The sequence below is a fragment of the Physella acuta genome, unplaced genomic scaffold (genome assembly GCF_028476545.2).
Source record: "Physella acuta isolate Inbredline_101_S28 unplaced genomic scaffold, ASM2847654v3 ptg000155l, whole genome shotgun sequence".
Lineage (NCBI taxonomy): Eukaryota > Metazoa > Mollusca > Gastropoda > Physidae > Physella > Physella acuta.
In genome coordinates, this window is record NW_026731674.1 from 1,339,679 (window position 1) to 1,361,193 (window position 21,515).

The 21,515-nt window shown below is 40.4% G+C and overlaps 1 protein-coding gene across 3 annotated transcripts in view; it reads right to left on the bottom strand.

Moving 5' to 3' along the window:
- Positions 1 to 3: 3 nt before the first annotated feature.
- LOC131935708 (BTB/POZ domain-containing protein KCTD3) overlaps positions 4 to 21,515 on the bottom strand; it is a 34,098-nt gene continuing 12,586 nt past the window's right edge. For all 3 annotated transcript variants that reach the window (XM_059292254.1, XM_059292255.1, XM_059292257.1), the window contains 9 exons: positions 16,349 to 16,436; positions 16,106 to 16,222; positions 13,151 to 13,321; positions 12,588 to 12,743; positions 12,030 to 12,126; positions 7,554 to 7,686; positions 7,088 to 7,136; positions 1,287 to 1,444; positions 4 to 98 (listed from right to left, as the gene is read on the bottom strand). In XM_059292254.1, the coding sequence (XP_059148237.1) occupies positions 75 to 98; positions 1,287 to 1,444; positions 7,088 to 7,136; positions 7,554 to 7,686; positions 12,030 to 12,126; positions 12,588 to 12,743; positions 13,151 to 13,321; positions 16,106 to 16,222; positions 16,349 to 16,436 (993 nt within the window). In that variant the 3' untranslated portion in view covers positions 4 to 74. The remainder of the gene's footprint in view (positions 99 to 1,286; positions 1,445 to 7,087; positions 7,137 to 7,553; positions 7,687 to 12,029; positions 12,127 to 12,587; positions 12,744 to 13,150; positions 13,322 to 16,105; positions 16,223 to 16,348; positions 16,437 to 21,515) is intronic.

Here is a 21,515-nt window from a genome sequence, read left to right on the forward strand (position 1 = left end):
TTTTTTTTATTATGTTAGGGCGAGAAGTCTAATGGATCAGACGCCTCAGGGCAGAGTGTTAGGTCCAGATGGGCTCATGTAGGCTCACAGTTGGGGGCCTGAAATACAAGAAATTTTTTTTTTACATAGGCTGACCTAAAGTGACTTACTACAAGTCTCTCAATATATACAGGCATGTCCTCTGGCCACTAAACTTACAGGCATGTCCTCTGGCCACTAAACTTACAGGCATGTCCTCTGGCCACTAAACTTACAGGCATGTCCTCTGGCCACTAAACTTACAGGCATGTCCTCTGGCCACTAAACTTACAGGCATGTCCTCTGGCCACTAAACAAACTTACAGGCATGTCCTCTGGCCACTAAACAAACTTACAGGCATGTCCTCTGGCCACTAAACAAACTTACAGGCGTGTCCTCTGGCCACTAAACTTACAGGCATGTCCTCTGGCCACTAAACTTACAGACATGTCCTCTGGCCACCAAACAAACTTACAGGCATGTCCTCTGGCCACTAAACTTACAGGCATGTCCTCTGGCCACTAAACTTACAGGCATGTCCTCTGGCCACTAAACTTACAGGCATGTCCTCTGGCCACTAAACAAACTTACAGGCATGTCCTCTGGCCACTAAACAAACTTACAGGCATGTCCTCTGGCCACTAAACAAACTTACAGGCGTGTCCTCTGGCCACTAAACTTACAGGCATGTCCTCTGGCCACTAAACTTACAGACATGTCCTCTGGCCACCAAACAAACTTACAGGCATGTCCTCTGGCCACTAAACTTACAGGCATGTCCTCTGGCCACTAAACTTACAGGCATGTCCTCTGGCCACTAAACTTACAGGCATGTCCTCTGGCCACTAAACAAACTTACAGGCATGTCCTCTGGCCACTAAACTTACAGGCATGTCCTCTGGCCACTTAACAAACTTACAGGCATGTCCTCTGGCCACTAAACTTACAGACATGTCCTCTGGCCACTAAACAAACTTACAGGCATGTTCTCTGGCCACTAAACTTACAGGCATGTCCTCTGGCCTCTAAACTTACAGGCATGTCCTCTGGCCACTAAACTTACAGACATGTCCTCTGGCCACCAAACAAACTTACAGGCATGTCCTCTGGCCACTAAACTTACAGGCATGTCCTCTGGCCACTAAACTTACAGGCATGTCCTCTGGCCACTAAACTTACAGGCATGTCCTCTGGCCACTAAACAAACTTACAGGCATGTCCTCTGGCCACTAAACTTACAGGCATGTCCTCTGGCCACTAAACTTACAGGCGTGTCTGGCACAGTGTGTAATGAGCCAGCTAAGACTGACGGTGATGGGCTGGGTGTGGTGCACCTGGGTGTGGTGCACCTGGACGTGCTCAGGTCAACTTGCTCCAGGAGACGGATAAGTTCTGTAGCAGTAGGCCCAGACAGTTCTTGTTTGCCTGAAAATACCAGACAGAGAGGTGAGACTGTAAGGTGGTAAGCTAGGCTGTAAGGTGGTAAACTAGGTTGTAAGGTGGTAAACTAGGCTGTAAGGTGGGGCAGGTTGTATGTAAGGTGGGGCAGGTTGTAAGGTGGTAAACTAGGCTGTAAGGTGGTAAACTAGGCTGTAAGGTGGTAAACTAGACTGTAAGGTGGGGCAGGTTGTAAGGTGGTAAACTAGGCTGTAAGATGGGGCAGGCTGTAAGGTGGTAAACTAGGCTGTAAGGTGGTAAACTAGGCTGTAAGGTGGTAAACTAGACTGTAAGATGGGGCAGGCTGTAAGGTGGTAAACTAGGCTGTAAGGTGGTAAACTAGGCTGTAAGGTGGTAAACTAGACTGTAAGGTGGGGCAGGTTGTAAGGTGGTAAACTAGGCTGTAAGATGGGGCAGGCTGTAAGGTGGTAAACTAGGCTGTAAGGTGGTAAACTAGGCTGTAAGGTGGTAAACTAGGCTGTAAGGTGGTAAACTAGGCTGTAAGGTGGTAAACTAGGCTGTAAGGTGGTAAACTAGGCTGTAAGGTGGTAAACTAGGCTGTAAGGTGGTAAACTAGGCTGTAAGGTGGTAAACTAGGCTGTAAGGTGGTAAACTAGACTGTAAGGTGGTAAACTAGGCTGTAAGGTGGTAAACTAGGTTGTAAGGTGGTAAACTAGGCTGTAAGGTGGTAAACTAGGCTGTAAGGTGGGGCAGGTTGTAAGGTGGTAAACTAGACTGTAAGGTGGTAAACTAGGCTGTAAGGTGGTAAACTAGGCTGTAAGGTGGTAAACTAGGCTGTAAGGTGGTAAACTAGACTAAGGTGGTAAACTAGGCTGTAAGGTGGTAAACTAGGCTGTAAGGTGGTAAACTAGGCTGTAAGGTGGTAAACTAGGCTGTAAGGTGGTAAACTAGGCTGTAAGGTGGTAAACTAGGCTGTAAGGTGGTAAACTAGGCTGTAAGGTGGTAAACTAGGTTGTAAGGTGGTAAACTAGGCTGTAAGGTGGTAAACTAGGTTGTAAGGTGGTAAATTAGGCTGTAAGGTGGTAAACTAGACTGTAAGGTGGGGCAGGTTGTAAGGTGGTAAACTAGGCTGTAAGGTGGTAAACTAGGCTGTAAGGTGGTAAACTAGGCTGTAAGGTGGTAAACTAGGCTGTAAGGTGGGGCAGGTTGTAAGGTGGTAAACTAGGCTGTAAGGTGGTAAACTAGGCTGTAAGGTGGTAAACTAGACTAAGGTGGTAAACTAGGCTGTAAGGTGGTAAACTAGGCTGTAAGGTGGTAAACTAGGCTGTAAGGTGGTAAACTAGGCTGTAAGGTGGTAAACTAGGCTGTAAGGTGGTAAACTAGGCTGTAAGGTGGTAAACTAGACTGTAAGGTGGTAAACTAGGTTGTAAGGTGGTAAACTAGGCTGTAAGGTGGGGCAGGTTGTAAGGTGGTAAACTAGGCTGTAAGGTGGTAAACTAGGCTGTAAGGTGGTAAACTAGGCTGTAAGGTGGTAAACTAGGCTGTAAGGTGGTAAACTAGACTAAGGTGGTAAACTAGGCTGTAAGGTGGTAAACTAGGCTGTAAGGTGGTAAACTAGGCTGTAAGGTGGTAAACTAGGCTGTAAGGTGGTAAACTAGGCTGTAAGGTGGTAAACTAGACTGTAAGGTGGTAAACTAGGCTGTAAGATGGTAAACTAGGCTAAAGGTGGGGCAGGTTGTAAGGTGGTAAACTAGGCTGTAAGGTGGGGCAGGTTGTAAGGTGGTAAAATAGGCTGTAAGGTGGTAAACTAGGCTGTAAGGTGGTAAACTAGGCTGTAAGGTGCTAAACTAGGCTGTAAGGTGGTAAACTAGACTGTAAGGTGGGGCAGGTTGTAATGTGGTAAACTAGGCTGTAAGGTGGTAAACTAGGCTGTAAGGTGGTAAACTAGGTTGTAAGGTGGTAAACTAGGCTGTAAGGTGGTAAACTAGGCTGTAAGATGGTAAACTAGGTTGTAAGGTGGTAAACTAGGTTGTAAGGTGGTAAACTAGGTTGTAAGGTGGTAAACTAGGCTGTAAGGTGGTAAACTAGGCTGTAAGGTGGTAAACTAGGCTGTAAGGTGGTAAACTAGGCTGTAAGGTGGTAAACTAGGCTGTAAGGTGGTAAACTAGGCTGTAAGGTGGTAAACTAGACTGTAAGGTGGGGCAGGTTGTATGTAAGGTGGTAAACTAGGCTGTAAGGTGGTAAACTAGGCTGTAAGGTGGTAAACTAGGCTGTAAGGTGGGGCAGGTTGTAAGGTGGTAAACTAGGCTGTAAGGTGCTAAACTAGGCTGTAAGGTGCTAAACTAGGCTGTAAGGTGGTAAACTAGGCTGTAAGGTGGTAAACTAGGCTGTAAGGTGGGGCAGGTTGTAAGGTGGTAAACTAGGCTGTAAGGTGGTAAACTAGGCTGTAAGGTGGTAAACTAGGCTGTAAGGTGGTAAACTAGGCTGTAAGGTGGTAAACTAGGCTGTAAGGTGGGGCAGGTTGTAAGGTGGTAAACTAGGCTGTAAGGTGGTAAACTAGGCTGTAAGGTGGTAAACTAGGCTGTAAGGTGGGGCAGGTTGTAAGGTGGTAAACTAGGCTGTAAGGTGGTAAACTAGGCTGTAAGGTGGGGCAGGTTGTAAGGTGGTAAACTAGGCTGTAAGGTGGTAAACTAGGCTGTAAGGTGCTAAACTAGGCTGTAAGGTGGTAAACTAGGCTGTAAGGTGGTAAACTAGGCTGTAAGGTGCTAAACTAGGCTGTAAGGTGGTAAACTAGGCTGTAAGGTGGTAAACTAGGCTGTAAGGTGGTAAACTAGGCTGTAAGGTGGTAAACTAGGCTGTAAGGTGGTAAACTAGGCTGTAAGGTGGTAAACTAGACTGTAAGGTGGTAAACTAGGTTGTAAGGTGGTAAACTAGGCTGTAAGGTGGGGCAGGTTGTAAGGTGGTAAACTAGGCTGTAAGGTGGTAAACTAGGCTGTAAGGTGGTAAACTAGGCTGTAAGGTGGTAAACTAGGCTGTAAGGTGGTAAACTAGACTAAGGTGGTAAACTAGGCTGTAAGGTGGTAAACTAGGCTGTAAGGTGGTAAACTAGGCTGTAAGGTGGTAAACTAGGCTGTAAGGTGGTAAACTAGGCTGTAAGGTGGTAAACTAGACTGTAAGGTGGTAAACTAGGCTGTAAGATGGTAAACTAGGCTAAAGGTGGGGCAGGTTGTAAGGTGGTAAACTAGGCTGTAAGGTGGGGCAGGTTGTAAGGTGGTAAAATAGGCTGTAAGGTGGTAAACTAGGCTGTAAGGTGGTAAACTAGGCTGTAAGGTGCTAAACTAGGCTGTAAGGTGGTAAACTAGACTGTAAGGTGGGGCAGGTTGTAATGTGGTAAACTAGGCTGTAAGGTGGTAAACTAGGCTGTAAGGTGGTAAACTAGGTTGTAAGGTGGTAAACTAGGCTGTAAGGTGGTAAACTAGGCTGTAAGATGGTAAACTAGGTTGTAAGGTGGTAAACTAGGTTGTAAGGTGGTAAACTAGGTTGTAAGGTGGTAAACTAGGCTGTAAGGTGGTAAACTAGGCTGTAAGGTGGTAAACTAGGCTGTAAGGTGGTAAACTAGGCTGTAAGGTGGTAAACTAGGCTGTAAGGTGGTAAACTAGGCTGTAAGGTGGTAAACTAGACTGTAAGGTGGGGCAGGTTGTATGTAAGGTGGTAAACTAGGCTGTAAGGTGGTAAACTAGGCTGTAAGGTGGTAAACTAGGCTGTAAGGTGGGGCAGGTTGTAAGGTGGTAAACTAGGCTGTAAGGTGCTAAACTAGGCTGTAAGGTGCTAAACTAGGCTGTAAGGTGGTAAACTAGGCTGTAAGGTGGTAAACTAGGCTGTAAGGTGGGGCAGGTTGTAAGGTGGTAAACTAGGCTGTAAGGTGGTAAACTAGGCTGTAAGGTGGTAAACTAGGCTGTAAGGTGGTAAACTAGGCTGTAAGGTGGTAAACTAGGCTGTAAGGTGGGGCAGGTTGTAAGGTGGTAAACTAGGCTGTAAGGTGGTAAACTAGGCTGTAAGGTGGTAAACTAGGCTGTAAGGTGGGGCAGGTTGTAAGGTGGTAAACTAGGCTGTAAGGTGGTAAACTAGGCTGTAAGGTGGGGCAGGTTGTAAGGTGGTAAACTAGGCTGTAAGGTGCTAAACTAGGCTGTAAGGTGGTAAACTAGGCTGTAAGGTGGTAAACTAGGCTGTAAGGTGCTAAACTAGGCTGTAAGGTGGTAAACTAGGCTGTAAGGTGGTAAACTAGGCTGTAAGGTGGTAAACTAGGCTGTAAGGTGGGGCAGGTTGTAAGGTGGTAAACTAGGCTGAAAGGTGGTAAACTAGGCTGTAAGGTGGTAAACTAGGCTGTAAGGTGGTAAACTAGGCTGTAAGGTGGTAAACTAGGCTGTAAGGTGGTAAACTAGGTTGTAAGGTGGTAAACTAGACTGTAAGGTGGTAAACTAGGCTGTAAGATGGGGCAGTTTGTAAGGTGGGGCAGGTTGTAAGGTGGTAAACTAGGCTGTAAGGTGGTAAACTAGGCTGTAAGGTGGTAAACTAGGCTGTAAGGTGGTAAACTAGGCTGTAAGGTGGTAAACTAGACTGTAAGGTGGGGCAGGTTGTAAGGTGGTAAACTAGGCTGTAAGGTGCTAAACTAGGCTGTAAGGTGGTAAACTAGGCTGTAAGGTGGTAAACTAGACTGTAAGGTGGTAAACTAGGCTGTAAGGTGGTAAACTAGGTTGTAAGGTGGTAAACTAGGCTGTAAGATGGGGCAGTTTGTAAGGTGGGGCAGGTTGTAAGGTGGTAAACTAGGCTGTAAGGTGGTAAACTAGGTTGTAAGGTGGTAAACTAGGCTGTAAGATGGGGCAGTTTGTAAGGTGGGGCAGGTTGTAAGGTGGTAAACTAGGCTGTAAGGTGGTAAACTAGGTTGTAAGGTGGTAAACTAGGCTGTAAGGTGGTAAACTAGGCTGTAAGGTGGTAAACTAGGTTGTAAGGTGGTAAACTAGGCTGTAAGATGGGGCAGTTTGTAAGGTGGGGCAGGTTGTAAGGTGGTAAACTAGGCTGTAAGGTGGTAAACTAGGTTGTAAGGTGGTAAACTAGGCTGTAAGGTGGTAAACTAGGCTGTAAGGTGCTAAACTAGGCTGTAAGGTGGTAAACTAGGCTGCAAGGTGGGGCAGGTTGTAAGGTGGTAAACTTGGTTGTAAGGTGGTAAACTAGGCTGTAAGGTGGTAAACTAGGCTGTAAGGTGGGGCAGGTTGTAAGGTGGTAAACTAGGCTGTAAGATGGTAAACTAGGCTGTAAGGTGCTAAACTAGGCTGTAAGGTGGTAAACTAGGCTGTAAGGTGGTAAACTAGGCTGTAAGGTGGTAAACTAGGCTGTAAGGTGGTAAACTAGGCTGTAAGGTGCTAAACTAGGCTGTAAGGTGGTAAACTAGGCTGTAAGGTGGGGCAGGTTGTAAGGTGGTAAACTAGGCTGTAAGGTGGTAAACTAGGCTGTAAGGTGGTAAACTAGGCTGTAAGGTGGGGCAGGTTGTAAGGTGCTAAACTAGGCTGTAAGGTGGTAAACTAGGCTGTAAGGTGGGGCAGGTTGTATGTAAGGTGGTAAACTAGGCTGTAAGGTGGTAAACTAGGTTGTAGAATAAATAATGTTTCTTGCCTTTGTCCCCTTGTCTGTAGAGGTCTAAAGCAGTCGTCAGGTCCCACATCTTGAAGAACACAAAAATTCACTTTAGAACATCACATTGTCAGTTATGACGAACTACTACATCACATTGTCAGACTACAACTAACTACTACATCACATTGTCAGACTACGACTAACTTCTTCAACACATTGTCAGACTACGACTAACTACTACATCACATTGTCAGACTACGACTAACTGCTACATCACCTTGTCAGACTACGACTAACTACTACATCACATTGTCAGACTACGACTAACTACTACATCACATTGTTAGACTACGACTAACTACTACATCACATTGTTAGACTACGACTAACTACTACATCACATTGTCAGACTACGACTAACTACTACATCACATTGTCAGACTACGACTAACTACTACATCACATTGTCAGACTACGACTAACTGCTACTAAGAACTTGACCCACCTGAATGCTGCCATTGTTGTGGCCTGTAAAGAGATACCTGCGTGGACAGGAGCCCATCCTGTTGGAGCCTTCACATTCATGGACACAAAATGAGCTGATGGTGCTGCCATCTACTGACCTGACCACACAGATTCTGGGACAAATGGACACAAAATGAGCTGATGGTGCTGCCATCTACTGACCTGACCACACAGATTCTGGGACAAATGGACACAAAATGAGCTGATGGTGCTGCCATCTACTGACCTGACCACACAGATTCTGGGACAAAAGTTCACTCTTTAGATCCAACATCTAACACTCTAGGACAGTGTGAGGGTGGGGATTTTTAAGAAGGCGGTAACGAATGAATCCAACAACACACAGTTCAAGTTCAACTATAATTGTTCTTTATTAAAATGATATATATATGTTCAAGTTTCTACCTAACTGATCTACACTGTACTATTTACTTCTACTACTGACTGTTCACTATCCTACTAACTACACACTCCCGTGACCACTCCTAACACTATCTAACTGTTCTCTAGCTCTGCAAATTACAACCGTCTCTAACCGCTTCCTAACACCTTCTGTACCCCTCGCTAGCTAATCATGATCTCCTAACTATCTACATTCTCGGCCGTCTCTGACCGCTACCTAACAACTCCTCTGGCCTATCGCTCTACTGCCCCACGCCTCAGTGGTCAGCTGACCGTCCCATGTGACCGGTCAGCCCTGTGCGCCCATTGGCCTCTATCTGACCAACCAACTAGGCCTATAGATAGTCTGTTTCTGCTAACCTATATCTGCTAACATGTCTGACGTAATCTTGCGTCATCACATATCTCCCTCCCTTTCTGTAGCTGACAAATTATATTTTTCAGCGTCTACTACTAATCTAATACATCAACAAACTATCTATCTTACTACTCTATTCTATCCCTAACATCAATCATATAATCAAATACAAAATGGGACGGCACAGTTTACAAAAACATAAAATCTTGTGTCTGTGTTCCAGAATAAAAATGCCATCGCTCTAGTTCTCGTGTAAGTATCTTGACGTTGGGTGTTTCTGCTTGATAATGTATGTCTATGTTATGGTATGTGTGAATTCAATCATGTGAAACTCAGTTCTGGCTAGGTTGTCCTGTACTGGCCTTGAGCCAATCTTAGTGGTAATGTGTAACTGGTTGAACGGGCTCAGCGAGCAGTGTGTTTGTGTAAGTGTTATGTAATCGCTGGCGTTCCTCTGTGGTGGGTGGGTTGTGGCGTTGGTCGACATAAATTCCCGTGAGGCGGGTGTACGCGTAACTTTCGTTGGTCAATGTGATGACGCAACAATCTTAACGCTGGTTGAGACGTCCACGTAGAGTGGTTATACGATGAACTGAAGCTGTCTGATGCGGGGAAACAATGACGTAACATTCCGACGCTGGGAACTTGGACGATGGGTCGTCTACCCTTTGTATCTGCCGACGTAGGTTAACGTAGCTGGCGGTCTGTTAGATAACCCCAGGGTGGGGCGAAGTGGTAGCGATGCGTTCGCTGTCTTGACCAGGCTATTCACGTCCAGCAGGCTGTTCGCTGTCCAGGTAACTCAACGTGATCAGGGGCTTCAGGTGGCGGCATTCTTTGAAGTGTCTGCTTCATCTCGTCTCATTCTGAATAGCGCTGGTGGGTCTGAAATTGTATTACGAGACCATGAGCAATGGCTTTACATGACCATTTATTGCCCGCGCAGACAAGTATTCAGACAGAGGTACCTTCCATTAAAAAAAAACCTCAATCCCAAATTTATACGTGCTGAACATTTGTCTGGCGGCATAACAAACATTAAAAAAATAACATTACAACATAACCAAATAAAAAAAATCAGTACACTCTAATCTAACAACAATCTGTAAAGCATAATAAACTCAATAGACGTAAACACTACTAGAGCTTAGAAATAGCTTCACAAAAAGAATAGACATGTGAGTGTATACAAATAATCGTGCCGTTTCAAATAACATTTGAACACGTAATCATATAGTGGAGCAGCTCTCACTATCTGACTTTTGACAAAAAACTGGCTGGCTTGACTTAATGACTGACTTCACTTATGACTTCAGTAACTTGACTTATTTCACTTTGACTTCAGTAACTCGACTGACTTCAATTTAACGACTGACTTCACTTTAGACTTCAGTATCTTGACTGACTTCAATATGACGACTAATTTCAATTTGACGACTTACTTCACTGACTTCATAAACATCACTGACCGACTTCGACTTCACTTGACGACTAAATTTCGACGACTTAAACGTCTTCACTTGACTTCAAAGACTTTTCCTTGACTTCAACTACTTCAATATGACTTCAAATAATTCACTTTGACTTCAACAATTTCAATATGACTTCAAAGACTTTAACTTTGACTTCAACGACTTCAATATGACTTCACTTTGACTTCAACAACTTCAATATGACTTCAAAGACTTCAACGACATCACTTTGACTTCAAAGACTTCACTTTGACTGCAACATGACTTCAACTACGTCACTATGATTCCAACTACGACTTTAACAACATTGACTGACTTGACTGACTTCAAATAACTTCTTTGACTTCAGTTCTGACTTATACTTCACTGACTTCAATAACACAATTGACTTCAGTTTAACTACACTGACTTCGACTTCAACTATATCGACTTCACGCCGATTTTCTCGACTACTTAGATTTTAGATCAACACAAAACTCGACTTGACTTCACTTTTATGTCCGTTGTTCAAAATCATTTATGGGGAAGGTCCGGGTCACATTCTTGATCATGGGGTTGATGTTCTAGGGCAGTTGCGTGTTATCTATGTGCTGTACTTCCAGTTTCACTAATTCTAGCGCTAACTCTGCTTTTGTTCTTGACATGTCTTACTATCTTGACTATCGTGTTTCCTAATTTATTCTCTACAAATGTTTCAACTTCTTCTCCTGTTTTGTCTAATGGTATGCCCCGTTTATAGCATTGAAACTCTGCCTCCATGGTTGTGTATATGTGTGTGTGTGTGTTGAGGAAAGTAAACAAAACTAAGGCAACAGGGCGTAACATAAGAATGTATAAGGCAGAAAAACCACTGGTACAAACTGTCCAGCACGGGTATAAACCCAAACGTTTAAAAAAATGTTGGAAGGTACTTATCTTTTTGGACTTGTAGACTGTTTCCTTGTGTTGTTAATCCAAACTCGTTCCGGTTGAAGAAAACCGCTGTTGTGATGAGTTAGAGAAAGCAATACACAAGTCACACTCCGTCATGAGTAGCTGATATACGTTCTTTCCCGTACTCGACCCGCGCTCCACCAGATGTGAGGGTGGGGATTTTTAAGAAGGCGGTAACGAATGAATCCAACAACACACAGTTCAAGTTCAACTATAATTGTTCTTTATTAAAATGATATATATATGTTCAAGTTTCTACCTAACTGATCTACACTGTACTATTTACTTCTACTACTGACTGTTCACTATCCTACTAACTACACACTCCCGTGACCACTCCTAACACTATCTAACTGTTCTCTAGCTCTGCAAATTACAACCGTCTCTAACCGCTTCCTAACACCTTCTGTACCCCTCGCTAGCTAATCATGATCTCCTAACTATCTACATTCTCGGCCGTCTCTGACCGCTACCTAACAACTCCTCTGGCCTATCGCTCTACTGCCCCACGCCTCAGTGGTCAGCTGACCGTCCCATGTGACCGGTCAGCCCTGTGCGCCCATTGGCCTCTATCTGACCAACCAACTAGGCCTATAGATAGTCTGTTTCTGCTAACCTATATCTGCTAACATGTCTGACGTAATCTTGCGTCATCACAGACAGTATTGACAGCTAGCTATCAATTGGTTTGTTCCACTTAACAAAATCTATAGCACAATCATACAGCTATCAATTGGTTTGTTTCCAAACTAAATCTATAGCACAATCATACAGCTATTCATTGCTTTGTTTCCACCTAACAAAATCTATAGCACAATCATACAGCTATCAATTGCTTTGCTTCCAAACAAAATCTATAGCACAATCATACAGCTATTCATTGGTTTGTTTCCAAACAAAATCTATAGCACAATCATACAGCTATCCATTGCTTTGTTTCCACCTAACTAAATCTATAGCACAATCATACAGCTATCAATTGGTTTGTTTCCACCTAACAAAATCTATAGCACAATCATACAGCTATCAATTGGTTTGTTTCCAAACAAAATCTATAGCACAATCATACAGCTATCCATTCCTTTGTTTCCACCTAACAAAATCTATAGCACAATCATACTGCTATCCATTGCTTTGTTTCCATCTAACAAAATCTATAGCACAATCATACAGCTATCAATTCAGAACTTAATTCCACCACCCCGATAAAACGCCATCTTAGTGTCCTTATGTTATTCTATTGACAGGATAAAAAGGCCGTGACACATTTAGTATGTGAGTAATGACTAACCTTTGACCTGTAGAGCTTTGACGAACAAAAAGTTGATCTGAGTTGGAAACAATTTTTTGTACAAATAGCTGATTGTCATCTTGTTCACCAAATGGGCCTAAAGTGATGAAAAAAGTTGAGCACATGGGCCTATAAAGTGATGAAAAAAGTTGAGCACATGGGCCTAAAGTGATGAAAAAAGTTGAGCACATGGGCCTAAAGTGATGAAAAAAGTTGAGCACATGGGCCTAAAGTGATGAAAAAAGTTGAGCACATGGGCTTAACAATAAAGTTAGTGTTGAATTGAACACTAAATAACTCGGTTTGAAATAGATAAGTTGCTGGCAGACTTACCAAAGTCATTCCCCGGATCCATAAGTAAGTTGCTGGCAGACTTACCAAAGTCATTCCCCGGATCCATAAGTAAGTTGCTGGCAGACTTACCAAAGTCATTCCCTGGATACATAAGTAAGTTGCTGGCAGACTTACCAAAGTCATTCCCTGGATACATAAGTAAGTTGCTGGCAGACTTACCAAAGTCATTCCCTGGATCCATAAGTAAGTTGCTGGCAGACTTACCAAAGTCGTTCCCGGCCGAGTTACTCAGGAGTGGATCCATGTCGTCCAGGGAAACAATCTGAAAGGATGCCAAGGGAGTTGACCCAGGCTGTGTTGAGATCATGCCACGGAACCGCGTCACATTCCAGCTCCGCACGTGGTTGTACTCAGAGCAGACTGGCAAAGAAAATATATTCATGGTGATCTTTGATAAGTCACAATGGTGGTCTTTGATACGTCACAATGGTGGTCTTTGATACATCACAATGGTGGTCTTTGATACGTCACAGTGGTGGTCTTTGATACGTCACAATGGTGAACAGTCATACAAAAGAAGGAACAGTCATACATACGAATAAGAATTTAAAAGTAGAGGAACATATGCATAGCGCTAATGCTAAGCCAGAAAAAAATTAAATATCAAGTAAGCTTTACAAGTTACTAAGTAGATATAACAATCTGTATTGTTTTAATAATTATAGCTAACATCTAGCCAACATTTTATTTAAAAGTTTACATCTTTTAAAAATTAGCCCTAGTCATTTCCAGAAATGCCACTGGCCCTAAATTTTTCCCCCACTGACCTGAGACTAGATGTTTCTCAGACAGCATGACCTTGGTGACTGGACTGCGATGGACTGTGAAGGTCTGAAACAGCTGGGGGCCGTGGCCTACAGTCTCTGGGTGCTGCACAATCACTCGCACGGTGCCTGAACGGGTGCCATAAGCAATCTCAATCCAATTGCCACTCAAACCTGTGGATACAACACTGGGGTGCCATAAGAAATCTCAATCCAATTGCCACTCAAACCTGTGGATACAACACTGGGGTGCCATAAGCAATCTCAATCCAATTGCCACTCAAACCTGTGGATACAACACTGGGGTGCCATAAGCAATCTCAATCCAATTGCCACTCAAACCTGTGGATACAACACTGGGGTGCCATACGCAATCTCAATCCAATTGCCACTCAAACCTGTGGATACAACACTGGGGTGCCATAAGCAATCTCAATCCAATTGCCACTCAAACCTGTGGATACAACACTGGGGTGCCATACGCAATCTCAATCCAATTGCCACTCAAACCTGTGGATACAACACTGGGGTGCCATAAGCAATCTCAATCCAATTGCCACTCAAACCTGTGGATACAACACTGGGGTGCCATAAGCAATCTCAATCCAATTGCCAATCAAACCTGTGGATACAACACTGGGGTGCCATACGCAATCTCAATCCAATTGCCAATCAAACCTGTGGATACAACATTGGCTTGACACTAGAGGCAATCTACACCACCCACACAGAGAGAGTTGACAACACTGGCTTGACACTTGGGTGTGAATGTAAAGAAAAAGTGTGTGTTTAACCTACTAGTCTTGGGTGTGAATGTAAAGAAAAAGTGTGTGTTTAACCTACTAGTCTTGGGTGTGAATGTAAAGAAAAAGTGTGTGTTTAACCTACTAGTCTTGGGTGTGAATGTAAAGAAAAAGTGTGTGTTTAACCTACTAGTCTTGGGTGTGAATGTAAAGAAAAAGTGTGTGTTTAACCTACTAGTCTTGGGTGTGAATGTAAAGAAAAAGTGTGTGTTTAACCTACTAGTCTTGGGTGTGAATGTAAAGAAAAAGTGTGTGTTTAACCTACTAGTCTTGGGTGTGAATGTAAAGAAAAAGTGTGTGTTTAACCTACTAGTCTTGGGTGTGAATGTAAAGAAAAAGTGTGTGTTTAACCTACTAGTCTTGGGTGTGAATGTAAAGAAAAAGTGTGTGTTTAACCTACTAGTCTTGGGTGTGAATGTAAAGAAAAAGTGTGTGTTTAACCTACTAGTCTTGGGTGTGAATGTAAAGAAAAAGTGTGTGTTTAACCTACTAGTCTTGGGTGTGAATGTCAAGAAAAAGTGTGTGTTTAACCTACTAGTCTTGGGTGTGAATGTCAAGAAAAAGTGTGTGTTTAACCTACTAGTCTTGGGTGTGAATGTAAAAAAAAAGTGTGTGTTTAACCTACTAGTCTTGGGTGTGAATGTAAAGAAAAAGTGTGTGTTTAACCTACTAGTCTTGGGTGTGAATGTAAAGAAAAAGTGTGTGTTTAACCTACTAGTCTTGGGTGTGAATGTAAAGAAAAAGTGTGTGTTTAACCTACTAGTCTTGGGTGTGAATGTAAAGAAAAAGTGTGTGTTTAACCTACTAGTCTTGGGTGTGAATGTAAAGAAAAAGTGTGTGTTTAACCTACTAGTCTTGGGTGTGAATGTAAAGAAAAAGTGTGTGTTTAACCTACTAGTCTTGGGTGTGAATGTAAAGAAAAAGTGTGTGTTTAACCTACTAGTCTTGGGTGTGAATGTAAAGAAAAAGTGTGTGTTTAACCTACTAGTCTTGGGTGTGAATGTAAAGAAAAAGTGTGTGTTTAACCTACTAGTCTTGGGTGTGAATGTAAAGAAAAAGTGTGTGTTTAACCTACTAGTCTTGGGTGTGAATGTAAAGAAAAAGTGTGTGTTTAACCTACTAGTCTTGGGTGTGAATGTAAAGAAAAAGTGTGTGTTTAACCTACTAGTCTTGGGTGTGAATGTAAAGAAAAAGTGTGTGTTTAACCTACTAGTCTTGGGTGTGAATGTAAAGAAAAAGTGTGTGTTTAACCTACTAGTCTTGGGTGTGAATGTAAAGAAAAAGTGTGTGTTTAACCTACTAGTCTTGGGTGTGAATGTAAAGAAAAAGTGTGTGTTTAACCTACTAGTCTTGGGTGTGAATGTAAAGAAAAAGTGTGTGTTTAACCTACTAGTCTTGGGTGTGAATGTAAAGAAAAAGTGTGTGTTTAACCTACTAGTCTTGGGTGTGAATGTAAAGAAAAAGTGTGTGTTTAACCTACTAGTCTTGGGTGTGAATGTAAAGAAAAAGTGTGTGTTTAACCTACTAGTCTTGGATGTGAATGTAAAGAAAAAGTGTGTGTTTAACCTACTAGTCTTGGGTGTGAATGTAAAGAAAAAGTGTGTGTTTAACCTACTAGTCTTGGGTGTGAATGTAAAGAAAAAGTGTGTGTTTAACCTACTAGTCTTGGGTGTGAATGTAAAGAAAAAGTGTGTGTTTAACCTACTAGTCTTGGGTGTGAATGTAAAGAAAAAGTGTGTGTTTAACCTACTAGTCTTGGGTGTGAATGTAAAGAAAAAGTGTGTGTTTAACCTACTAGTCTTGGGTGTGAATGTAAAGAAAAAGTGTGTGTTTAACCTACTAGTCTTGGGTGTGAATGTAAAGAAAAAGTGTGTGTTTAACCTACTAGTCTTGGGTGTGAATGTAAAGAAAAAGTGTGTGTTTAACCTACTAGTCTTGGGTGTGAATGTAAAGAAAAAGTGTGTGTTTAACCTACTAGTCTTGGGTGTGAATGTAAAGAAAAAGTGTGTGTTTAACCTACTAGTCTTGGGTGTGAATGTAAAGAAAAAGTGTGTGTTTAACCTACTAGTCTTGGGTGTGAATGTAAAGAAAAAGTGTGTGTTTAACCTACTAGTCTTTGGTGTGAATGTAAAGAAAAAGTGTGTGTTTAACCTACTAGTCTTTGGTGTGAGGTAGACACTAAGGGCTGTCACCATGTCATCCGATGGGTCGCTGTACAACTTGGTCACCAGCAAATCATTGTCTTTCATGCGCAGGGGAAACTTTTGCATATCTGGTAAATAGAGGAAAGTTTTATCTGGTAAATACAGACAAAAGTCAGACCACTAACATGTAGTACCCATTCTAACAACTCAAATGTTGTATTACCTATGTAATAATTTGAAAAATGTTGTATTACCTATGTAATAAATGGAGCCATCCTCACAGCCAAGCAGAAGGAAAGATCCCGCAGTGTCATAGCTGGTGATTGGAACAACATCCTGAATCTAAAACATCAGAACAACATCATGAATCTAAAACATCACAACAACATCCTGAATCTAAAACAACACAACAACATCCTGAATCTAAAACATCACAACAACATCCTGAATCTAAAACAACACAACAACATCCTGAATCTAAAACATCACAACATCCTGAATCTAAAACATCACAACATCCTGAATCTAAAACATCACAACAACATCCTGAATTTAAAACATCAGAACAACATCCTGAATCTAAAACATCACAACAACATACTGAATCTAAAACATCACAACAACATACTGAATCTAAAACATCACAACAACATCCTGAATCTAAAACATCACAACAACATACTGAATCTAAAACATCACAATATCCTGATTTTAAAACAACACAATGACATCTTGAATCTAAAACATAACAACAATATCCTGAATCTAAAACATCACAACAACATACTGAAGCTAAAACATCACAACAACATACTGAATCTAAAACATCACAACATCCTGAATCTAAAACATCACAACAACATACTGAATCTAAAACATCACAACAACATCCTGAATCTAAAACATCAGAACAACATCCTGAATCTAAAACATCACAACAACATACTGAATCTAAAACATCACAACATCCTGATTCTAAAACAACACAATGACATCTTGAATCTAAAACATCACAACAATATACTGAATCTAAAACATCACAACAACATACTGAATCTAAAACATCACAACAACATACTGAATCTAAAACATCACAACATCCTGAATCTAAAACATCACAACAACATCCTGAATCTAAAACATCACAACAACATACTGAATCTAAAACATCACAATATCCTGATTTTAAAACAACACAATGACATCTTGAATCTAAAACATCACAACAACATACTGAATCTAAAACATCACAACAATATCCTGAATCTAAAACATCACAACAACATACTGAAGCTAAAACATCACAACAACATACTGAATCTAAAACATCACAACAACATCCTGAATCTAAAACATCACAACAACATACTGAATCTAAAACATCACAACAACATCCTGAATCTAAAACATCAGAACAACATCCTGAATCTAAAACATCACAACAACATATTGAATCTAAAACATCACAACATCCTGATTCTAAAACAACACAATGACATCTTGAATCTAAAACATCACAACAATATACTGAATCTAAAACATCACAACAACATACTGAATCTAAAACATCACAACAACATACTGAATCTAAAACATCACAACAACATCCTGAATCTAAAACATCAGAACAACATCCTGAATCTAAAACATCACAACAACATCCTGAATCTGAAACATCACAACATCCTGATTCTAAAACAACACAACATCCTGAATCTAAAACATCACAACAACATCCTGAATCTAAAACATCACAACATCCTGATTCTAAAACAACACAACATCCTGAATCTAAAACATCACAACAACATCCTGAATCTAAAACATCAGAACAACATCCTGAATCTAAAACATCACAACAACATACTGAATCTAAAACATCACAACATCCTGATTCTAAAACAACACAATGACATCTTGAATCTAAAACATCACAACAATATACTGAATCTAAAACATCACAACAACATACTGAATCTAAAACATCACAACAACATACTGAATCTAAAACATCACAACATCCTGAATCTAAAACATCACAACAACATCCTGAATCTAAAACATCACAACAACATACTGAATCTAAAACATCACAATATCCTGATTTTAAAACAACACAATGACATCTTGAATCTAAAACATCACAACAACATACTGAATCTAAAACATCACAACAATATCCTGAATCTAAAACATCACAACAACATACTGAAGCTAAAACATCACAACAACATACTGAATCTAAAACATCACAACAACATCCTGAATCTAAAACATCACAACAACATACTGAATCTAAAACATCACAACAACATCCTGAATCTAAAACATCAGAACAACATCCTGAATCTAAAACATCACAACAACATACTGAATCTAAAACATCACAACATCCTGATTCTAAAACAACACAATGACATCTTGAATCTAAAACATCACAACAATATACTGAATCTAAAACATCACAACAACATACTGAATCTAAAACATCACAACAACATACTGAATCTAAAACATCACAACAACATCCTGAATCTAAAACATCAGAACAACATCCTGAATCTAAAACATCACAACAACATCCTGAATCTGAAACATCACAACATCCTGATTCTAAAACAACACAACATCCTGAATCTAAAACATCACAACAACATCCTGAATCTAAAACATCACAACATCCTGATTCTAAAACAACACAACATCCTGAATCTAAAACATCACAACAACATCCTGAATCTAAAACATTGGAACAAATGTCAGTATAAAACATAGCTTCAATGTCCAGCCAAAAGATGCATACAGACATGCCTACCCCTGCCAGTCAAAAGTAGGAACAGTCATGTCTAAAAAGAGGAACATATACACTGACGCTACTTTACTAAGTCAAAAATAAAAATAATTAATTAAAAACGAGTCTAATGACACTTCTAGTTATATATAACTAGTCTCTAGGCTACATTATAATACTGATTAGTGTCAGCTTACATACAACAACAAAAAGTTAACCTGAGAACCCCCCCCCTCCCCCAATAAAAACCACAGCTTTGTTGATTATTTATGCCTTGCTTTGTTCTAGGCTATATGAACAACAAATGCTGAAGGCTTCGTATGTAATATAAAATATAAGTTAAGAGCTAAGACCTAGATCTACCTAGTAAAAGTCCTTGTTACTTCTTACTAAGTTCTTAATCTATAATATAATCGGGCAAGTAGTGTGTCAGTCCTTCCTTCGGTCATCGCTATAGCTTTTGGAACCATAAAAGTAATAGCTTTTGGAACCATAAAAGTAATCATTCGCACCATGCTGTGCTTTTCAGTGCACCTTTTCAGTGCACCGCAGTGTCTTATTATAAGTATTAGAGTAGGGTTTGTTTATATAGCGGCATAGAGCTATTTTATAATTGCCACGGTTTTTACTCTTTCGCATAACGTCAAGAAAATATTAAATACACGCAAACTGCTAAAACGTATTAAAAAGATAAATGTCAAATATCATTTTAGTTTATATTCCTAGAAATAATGGATACATTTCCATAAAAGTAGGTAGAAAAAGCTAATTAATTCCACTTTTTTTTTGTGGTAATTGTTTCAAGGGAGGTAATTTGAAAATATATTTAACTCCAACAATAATTTAAGTTAATCTTTTTTTTATTACTACCGCATTGATTAGTCTATGTTAAGGTTCATAATTAAAAGAGAAAAATGTTAAGATTATTTATATTATTTTCTAATTAGTCTATGATTTCTCAAAATCACTATTTTTTGTTTTTGTTTTTTGGTGCTAACAGATGGTGAAATTTTATAATTATAATATAGAGAATGGTGGAAAGACTCTCTCTGGGCGCGGACGCCTGGGAAAATCGTGATTTTCGGTGGTAATTCTAATTACATTGCCAATGTGTTTTCTTAGAACCATAAAAGTAAACACCACTTGCCGTACATTCATTTGCATCGCATTGTTTTATTGTAAGTTATGGAGTAGGATCTATTTATGTGACTTAAATTTTTAATGTTGGAAAGGGTCTCTTTGGGCTCGGACGCCTAAAAAGCGTGTTGTTTGGTGGTGATTCTAATGTTGTGGTTGTGTTTTTTTTTTTTTTTGGTTGTGTTGTGGTTGTATTGTGGTTGTTTTTTGGTTGTGTTGTGGTTGTGTTGTGGCTGTGTTGTGGTTGTGTTTTTGTTGTGGTTGTGTTTTTGTTGTGGTTGTGTTGTAGTTGTGTTGTGTTGTGTTTGTGTTGTGGTTGTGTTGTGGTTGTGTTGTGTTTGTGGTTGTGTTTTTTGTGTTTGTGTTGTTTTTGTTTGTTTTGTTCTGTTCCAAAGTTGGTACATTTAAAAAAGATTTACCGTGGCGGAGCACGGGATGCAGCTAGTAATAGTATAATAGTAGTTACAACTTACAAGATAGATCTGTTACATATCAAGTACTAGATCTATCTACTATTTAGTATCTAGATCTAGAAATAGCATGTTATTCATGATTTTATTGTATTTTTCTCCCTACATGTTATTTAAGGCATAATTTAAATCTACAATTCAATTGCAATTACTAAATGTTCAAAAGCTAGATTGCCCACATTTTCTATAGGTAGATATAATATTAGATAATACTTGTAAATATTGTAAGTAAACTAGGAAACTGAAACGGGTGCCAGAGGGATCATTTTTCCTTGCTTTTAAAAAATTTTGATTACTTTTCTTTATTAATTTTTTTTTTTTAAACCGGGACAAGCTTCGACAAAAACAGGGACAAGCTTCGACAAAAACAGGGACAAGCTTCGACAAAAACAGGGACAAGCTTCGACAAAAACAGGGACAAGCTTCGACAAAAACAGGGACAAGCTTCGACAAAAACAGGGACAAGCTTCGACAAAAACAGGAAAACGGAACAAGAGACGAGACAATTTTTTGTAAAAACAGCGGAACCATTCCGCTATGGGCGGAACGGAAGGCATGTCTGTCCAGCCAAAAGATGCATACAACAAATGTCCAGCCAAAAGATGCATACAACAAAAGTCCAGCCAAAAGAAGCATACAACAAATGTCCAGCCAAAAGATGCATACAACAAAAGTCCAGCCAAAAGATGCATACAACAAATGTCCAGCCAAAAGATGCATACAACAAATGTCCAGCCAAAAGATGCATACAACAAATGTCCAGCCAAAAGATGCATACAACAAATGTCCAGCCAAAAGATGCATACAACAAAAGTCCAGCCAAAAGATGCATACAACAAATGTCCAGCCAAAAGATGCATACAACAAATGTCCAGCCAAAAGATGCATACAACAAATGTCCAGCCAAAAGATGCATACAACAAATGTCCAGCCAAAAGATGCATACAACAAATGTCCAGCCAAAAGATGCATACAACAAATGTCCAGCCAAAAGATGCATACAAGTCTAGCCAAAAGATGCAT